The following is a 7,626-nucleotide window of genomic DNA, read 5'->3' on the forward strand; positions in this document are numbered from 1 at the left end:
CGGACAACGCCTGGAAGGCTCCTTGCCGCAGTATAATCTCAGGTGGTGGTACAGACTCTTCTTATTAGAGTACGACTTGTCGCATTTCTCGCATTTGAACACTACAATCGAACGTGTAAGTGTGCCTGTCTAACACCCTACTCGGTACTACCTCGAGCATATATAAATATCCTTTCGAAATATACGCCGAGTTTATTACGCACAAATAAATATAAATAGGAACCGTTAAATACTGTACAGTCTCACACCTAGCGGTACCGCTAGGTAGCCATGTAATTTACACGTGAGAAAAGATGTGATGCTTGATCCGTAGGTGGTTTGAGAGGAGATACCGACGCGTGGTTCTGTAGCTGCACGAAGGGAACAAGCAGGGGAAGGGGGCGAGGCGGTCGCATTCGTACTTCTCGTGTCTCCAAAGCGACCGCTTGACGGTGTAGCTTTTGCCGCACTTGCGGCAGAAGAAAAAACCTAAAAAATTGATCTGTGAGCGCCGTGATGATGCCGGAAGTACCGACACGGGAGCCAAGACGAAACCGCCAAGCAAAATATAGTTTTATTCAATTTAACGTCAACATTCGTATATATAACCTCAAAAATTAAACATTTCCCGAAAGTAAATCGGGAGTAGTAACTTCACGCGTTGCGGTATTTGCGCACCACGGAATGGACGGTACTTTTGGAGATATTAAGCACTTGAGCGGTTTTTCTGATGGACAAGCCCCCGTCGACCAAATCTACGGCCGCCTGCACGAGTTCCAGATTGTTAACTACCCGCGTCCGGCGCTTTCCTACAATTAACAAATTTCAAAACAGTACCAAGACGATACACAGTTCAACAGCAAGGGTATTATTGAAAGGTCAACATTCAAGTAGATCAAAACCAATTTATTTCGACTTATAAAAAAAAACGTCTCAATACAATGGTTAAAAAGATGGCACCGAAGTGAACATTAAATTGATTAAAAAACTTATAATTAAAATGACCTTATTGTAATGGAATCTCGTAAGGAGAATGTCCTTAAACGACCTTGACTTTGAAGGGAAATTATGTAATCTTGATGTCAACGTCGAAATAGGCCATAGAGGACAAAGGAAACTTCATTTATGGTGTCCTTTGTGTCTAGGCGAAAAACTGAAATTTGTTTATATCTATAATATAGGTCTTCTCGCGGATGAAGAGCATTCCCTCTGAAAAAAGAGCGGCGTTAATACAAATTGGTGGCAAGGAGGTGGCTATAAATAAAACCATGACGCGTACACTGCTAGAAAAAAAAACAATACAGGGGGGCATGCACACGATTTATTAATTTAAAAGTACAGATCTCGGGAATGCAGACATTTCACGTGCGCGTTGAGGTTGTCCTTCCTCTTGGACTTGTAACCGCAGCCGGCAACGAAGCATTGGAAACTCGGGGCCTTTCCGCACTCGTATTTCAAATGTCGGCTTAGTGAGTGCGAGTATTTGTACACCTTCTTGCACACCGTGCACTGGTACTGATCCACGAAGATTCCTAAAAACCCACCAATTTCATTACGAAGAATTCGCATCCGTGACAAATATGAAAACTCCCGTCCTACCCGCCTGCGCCACGCATAACACTCAGCGGATGTAACTGTAATATTGGGATACGGAGTAATTGCGGCATTTCTCCGAGTGTCTCTTGAGGCTTGCCTTGTAGTGGGACCTTCTGCCGCAGTGCGCGCATTCGTATCGCGGCTCCTTGCAACATTCAAATTTTTGATGGGTGTAAAGATTTCGTTTGTATTTGTACGTCCGGTGACACGCGGGACAGGCGTAAGCTAGAAATGAACAGCGCTTTAAGGCAATAGTGGAATTTACTTTTTAATAAACGGCATGACAATCGCACCTCTCCTAGTTGTGGATATAGTTTCGCGAAATAAAACAACGTCAAACGGCATAATAGTCCTTTTACTCCCGTCAACCGATAAAAACAACACTTTGCGGGCCGAAACTTTGGCTATAACGTCAACTTGTGCACCATCCTGCAGTGTTGCCTCATCCTGTCCCTGATCTTGGCCCTGTACCCGCAACTTACCACGGGGCAGTGTATCGAAGGCACCTTACCGCACTCGTACACCAGGTGGCGCTTCATCGTGGCGTACAGTTTGTAACGGCGGTGACATTTCTGACACTCGTAATTGTCAGTCGAGTACTTTACGTAACCGGAAACGACTCCGGACTTATTGCCGCAGTAGTACCGTACGTGTCGATTCAGCGAACCCAACCCTTTGAAGCTCTTCAAGCACTTCGGGCAGGTGTATGGGCGACCTGAAACGGGTTGAGTTAGCGAGTGGGGACAACGTCGAGACACACGGGACGAGTTACCTTTTCTTGCGATGTGGGGAGCACGAAACGACGCGTTAACAAAAAAGTCCGCGTTCAAATCTAACAGCGATATAATTCAAAACTAAATAAACATAAAATATGAACCGTACATACATATAAATTGGTATACAAATGCCCGTAGTGTCTAGTTGTAACAATGTCGTTTTTGGTATCGCCCGACGTCACTGGAAACTGCCGTACTTGGGGAACTTGTCGAACAAGTTGTCGAACTTAAACACCGCGGTGAAATGTAAAGAGTCGACGTGCTGCTTGAGGGTCACCTTTTGGGTGTAAGCCTTGCCGCATATCTCGCAAACGAACCTTGGCACACCGTCGCACTCGTACTTCGAATGACGGTACAAGTTTGGCTTGTGCTTGTACGACTTGTCGCATTTCATGCATTTGAATTTTTTTTCGTCACCGACGGCAACGGATCTTGCTAAAAACAGGTCCGGAATTATAACATCCGATTATTCCCGGCCGTTTTGCGCGGGACACGTAACAAAAGCGTAAGGGATTTAAGTCAGACCGGCGAGGAGGCCGTCCAATAAACGTAACAATGGCGTTCAGGATTAATTTAAAAGGGAAAAATGCCAGTTACGGAATCACCTGACAACGAACTGGGTCGAATAAAACAAGAACTCCCGGTTAAAGTTATCGTTTACGGTCGTTGACAGAGTAAGGCACGCGGTGTCGGGGTCCGTTAGAGTGACTAGATGTGATGCTTCTGGCCGACGTGGATCTTCAAATAAAAATTTGAGGTGAACCTCTTCGGGCAATAGAGGCACGGGAACTGTGGTGGTTTATTGCATTTGTACCTCTGGTGGTGTCTCAAGTTACGCTTATAAGCGAACTGCTTGTTGCACACGGCGCAAATAAAGACTCCCCCGTAGAGAACGAAACCTAAAAAGCGACGGTTAGTGTAGTGCTGACTCCGGGTAGTACCACCACCGCCGGGTCGGAGAGGAGGAGAACATTTACTCGTTATGTGTTTATTATATAACCGTTATAACCACCGAAACCCAATAAGACGTGTAGATTAAAAACTCTTGTGGATGGCCAGCAGGTGATACTGCAGGCTCTTTTTCTGCGTGAAGCATCTCGAGCAGATCGCGCATTGGAACTGTCCGGTCTTGTTACACTCGTACTTCATGTGTTTCTTCAGCGACGTTTGGTGTTTGTAGACCTTTTTGCAGGCTAGGCAACGATATCGGTCGCGGAACTTCTCGAAACCTACAAATATTGTGCGTCACGTGCGGATACAAGCCGAAAGAGTAGTACCATCGCGTTCGAAATATAATAGCCAGGTCCCCGTATAAAATTTATTAATAAATCCAACAGCCGTGTATAAACTTACAAAAATATTTCACTAGTAACAACGTATAGACTATAGACTTTGGCGTGGCAACAATTTAACGATTAAACGCCAAGTTACTAACATTAGACCCGCGACGGTTAACTGTTAACGGAATGTGGCGACCATTTAGAAGGCGAACGTAGTTAAATTTGCGTGTTTCCAGTGCTTCGCCAGGTGCGACTTCAGCGTGCCTTTCTGCGTGAACCGCTTATTACAAAACTCGCATTTGAACTGGGGCGGTACCTGGCACTCGTACTTGGAATGTCGCAGCAGGTTCCTTCTGTGCTTGTACTTTTTGAAGCACACCTTGCACCAAAAGAAACCGTCCGCGTAGTAAAAATCTGAAACCAGGCCACAAGGTAACGAGAGTAACTCTAAGTGGTGGCGAAGGAAGCACCTCACCAGAGACAGAGCACAGTGTATTTACAAAGCCCGTGTAAACTAAAACAAAAGTGCTGCGCTAAAAAAATTTATTCGTTACTACAACGGCGAAGCTTTAACGGTCTGACAACCCTGATTTCCAGACCTTGTTCCGTCGGCTTAATTCTAGATCGATACAACAAAAATCAACTATAAATATGCGATGATAAATGACATCAGTAAGGTGCTGAATGGTAAATAAAATCAAATAACTGGCGCTGATTAATAGTACCTAATTAAAAACCCTAAATTATTCTAATTCCTGGCGCACCTAAACGAAGATGTTGCAGATTGCAGACATCCGTAAAAGTGGTACCTGAGATTGTATCCCTAGCGGAGTCGCGGTTACATTTTGAGGATTTCTATGGGCGAGTTCATGATTGCAGGTCCTTCGGGCAAGTGCAGCGCGATGATGTGAGATTTGAGGCTGCTCTTTTGCGTGAAGCACTTGGAACAATACGGACACTTGAACTGGGGCGCTTTGCCGCACTCGTACTTGACGTGCCGCATCGCGCTACTCCTGTAGGTATACCTCTTGCTGCAGTTCAGGCATCGGAAGAACCCGTCAGCACCTTGGAATACAGGACCGATGCCGATCGCGTTACCTAAAAATACAATTTGTCAGAGAGGGGATCGTCGCGGTTGTCGCCGCAACTACTCTAAGCCGTGGCGGAATTATTTGGAGTGACCATGCGTGTAGGTCATGTGGGACTTAAGGCTACTCTTCTGGGTGAACGCCTTGCGGCACAACCTGCACGGAAATTGGGGCGCGACGCCGCATTCGTACCGCGCATGTCGAAGTAGATTGCACTTGTACTTGTAGGTCTTGAAGCACGTCCAGCAAGGGTATCGCAGGTCTAAAAACCGAGCCATATGTGACGTGCGGGTCGCAATGAAAGGTGATCTGGTGTGAGTCGATTTTTATTTATAAAAGAACGTACCAAATTTACCTAATGTCTAAGTAAACCCATCGGCTTGTTAAAAAAATATATAACATACGCAAAGTTATCAAAAACGTAAAATACTGAAATAAAAAACAAATGATAAGGAATTAAGTGATCGGTCGTCAATAGCGCTCGGATTTCAGGTAGTCCCCGTGCCTGCTCTTGATGTGCAATGCCAACACATACTTGTGCTTCGACGCGTACGGGCAATAGCTACACTTGAACTGGGGTTTGACGCCGCAGATGAATTTGACGTGTCTCCTCAGGTTGTCCAATCGCGTAAAGGTGTTGCCGCACTTGGGACAAGACAACGACGGCTGATTCAGCCGCCTGATGAACAACACATCTAGAAACACGCCCGGTTAATACTAGACTCGCGAAGAAGCGCGATGTTAAAGAGCCGTCACCAGATGGCGTTACTTTCCCGGTATTATCTACAAGACCTCATCCAGGAGCTCTCTACAGCATCGTGCACCGCCTCCTAGCATGTAATTCCGGCCACGCCCACGGCAGTGCAATAAAACAACAGCAACGCGGCAAACTTAATATTTATTACGTCTTAAAGTTCTTGCATAGCCGATTACAGGGACGCGTTGTGTTTCATCAACATGTGCGACTTCAGACTGTCGCGCCGGTGCGTTCTGTGCGAGCAGAACGCGCACTTGAGAGATTTTTCCCGCCCGCATTCCTTTACGTGTCTGGTGAGACCACTGCAGTGTTTGTAGAATTTTCCGCACGCTACACACCCGTACGATCCGGAGGCTAAAAACGAACGAGTTGAATTTACGAGTAAGTCGGTCAAAGGAACTCGTAGGTAATAAATCGGGTACGCAGCGGTCCCAACGGTTCGATGGTGTAGGAGGAGAAGCACTTCACTTTTCGAACGGGCCCACATATCGAGATCATCCGGTGCTTCTGCAACATCCCATACAGCGTGTACGTCTTGCCGCACTTGATGCAGTTGAAACTACGCCCTGAAACAAGCGGCGATGTAATCGGGCGTCGAACGCGGGCGGGCGTGGTCGACGGAAGAACCGAAGGCGGCGGTAAATATATTTTTTATTGCAAAACAATTGTATACGAATTTTGTATCAATATAATATTAGTAAAAAAACATTTAAACGTTAATAATATTGCATCGAAGTTAAGGCACCGGCGTTATATCGAGCGTTTGACCGCTACACTGTCTTATGGAGGAAGATGTAGTGCGCTTTGAGGTTGCTCTTGTGCTTGAACCTCCTGTAACAGACCTGGCACTGGAATTTCGGCTCCACCCCGCACTCGTACTTGATATGCCTGACCAAGTGGCCTTTCTGCTTGTAGGAGGAGTTACAGTTGGGACACATAAACCTGCCGTTACGGTCCTGGGCGAATTGCATGTGCCTAAAAACTGAACACATCGGTGACGTCGTGGTGGGTTCACGGGGAGGTAAGGAAAACGACCGTTTCGAGTATTTACACTTTTGACGGTATGTACAGGTCGGGCGGGCGAGCGTCAGAATAAAACACGACCAAAGTTTCGTAAAAAATAGACTTTATTGAGAGACCTAAGTCGACAGGGTCCGGTACACGTAGCAGACGAAGTCGCGAAAACTCTCGACGTGGTTCACCCTGACATGACCTATAAGAGTGTACTTCTGTTTGCAGGCGTACTCGCAATACGGACACTTGAAGCCGGGGATTTTGTTGCACTCGTAGCGCAAATGGCGCTGCAGGGATTGCTTGTACCGGTAGAGTTTCGAGCACTGCAGGCAAGGGTAAAAACGCTGCCAGGCTAAAACACACCGTCGCGGTATTAAACTGCGCACGCCGAATGACTCGAGGTGTTAGTAGCTACCACCGCAGAGGAGACCGAGTGTGAGGACGGGAGGTTTATTGAGGAACGTTTTTTTTTTCGTCATTATATATAAGCTTGTAAAGGTGGACAAGTTCTCATAGTCGTTGCAGTGGACTTGGCGCCATAGTAGCAGTAGATGCACCCGAAGGTGAGCTCTTTGGCACTTTCATAATACAAGTGTCTCCACAGCAAATGCCTATGTTTTGTACACATTACCTCAACGCTAGCAGACTAAAAACAAAACCGATCACAAAACGGAACCTACTGCCGACGAGAGTGACCTACCTATCACACATGTTCTACGCAAACAAAAATGATCTAACTTATAATATCAGGACCATCCACGGGTAACCCGTAGGCGAAGAACATTTTCAAACAACCGGTCAGGTCACCACCACTCGGCGTTCATGTAGAGTCCGTTCTTGACTATGAAGCTCAGCTTGGGAACGTTTTTCAAGTTACTTTTCAGGCTGAAGCTCCTGCGGCCCACGTACCTTCATAAGTGGCACCGAAATTGCAGCCAGCTAGTGCCCCCTAACAAGAGAGAACCTCGCAGGCTGGTCCTAAAATAACGCACATATAGAATGCGAGGGCGACAAAAGTCCCCGATTCCAGCCAGACCAATAAAAGACCCGATAATCTACAACAAACTTTATTTTCTATATAATAATAATAATAATAATATATGTGTCTATAAAACTATTAATAACCAAGTGAAATG

The 7,626-nt window shown here is 46.1% G+C and overlaps 1 protein-coding gene across 1 annotated transcript; it reads right to left on the reverse strand.

Moving 5' to 3' along the window:
* Window positions 1-5,190: 5,190 nt before the first annotated feature.
* On the reverse strand, window positions 5,191-6,447 carry LOC132707731 (zinc finger protein 419-like). Its single transcript, XM_060679661.1, has 4 exons — window positions 6,251-6,447; window positions 5,899-6,035; window positions 5,653-5,830; window positions 5,191-5,398 (listed from the first exon to the last, which is right to left on the reverse strand). Exons 1-4 carry the CDS (start codon window positions 6,445-6,447, stop codon window positions 5,191-5,193), a joined length of 720 nt encoding a protein of 239 aa, XP_060535644.1.
* Window positions 6,448-7,626: the final 1,179 nt, after the last annotated feature.

This window comes from Cylas formicarius, unplaced genomic scaffold (genome assembly GCF_029955315.1).
Source record: "Cylas formicarius isolate icCylForm1 unplaced genomic scaffold, icCylForm1.1 PGA_scaffold_9__14_contigs__length_23061073, whole genome shotgun sequence".
In the NCBI taxonomy this organism is placed as follows: Eukaryota; Metazoa; Arthropoda; class Insecta; order Coleoptera; family Brentidae; genus Cylas; species Cylas formicarius.

What these genes read in the sequence shown, in the direction of transcription:
- LOC132707731 (XM_060679661.1), bottom strand. Translation starts at nt 6,447, where the DNA reads ATGCAATTCGCCCAGGACCGTAACGGCAGGTTTATGTGTCCCAACTGT. An exon ending in ATCTTCCTCCATAAGACAGT is followed by an intron (nt 6,036 to 6,250) that starts GTAGCGGTCAAA and finishes TTCAGGGCGTAG; the next exon opens with TTTCAACTGCATCAAGTGCG. An exon ending in ATGAAACACAACGCGTCCCT is followed by an intron (nt 5,399 to 5,652) that starts GTAATCGGCTAT and finishes GTTGTTCATCAG; the next exon opens with GCGGCTGAATCAGCCGTCGT.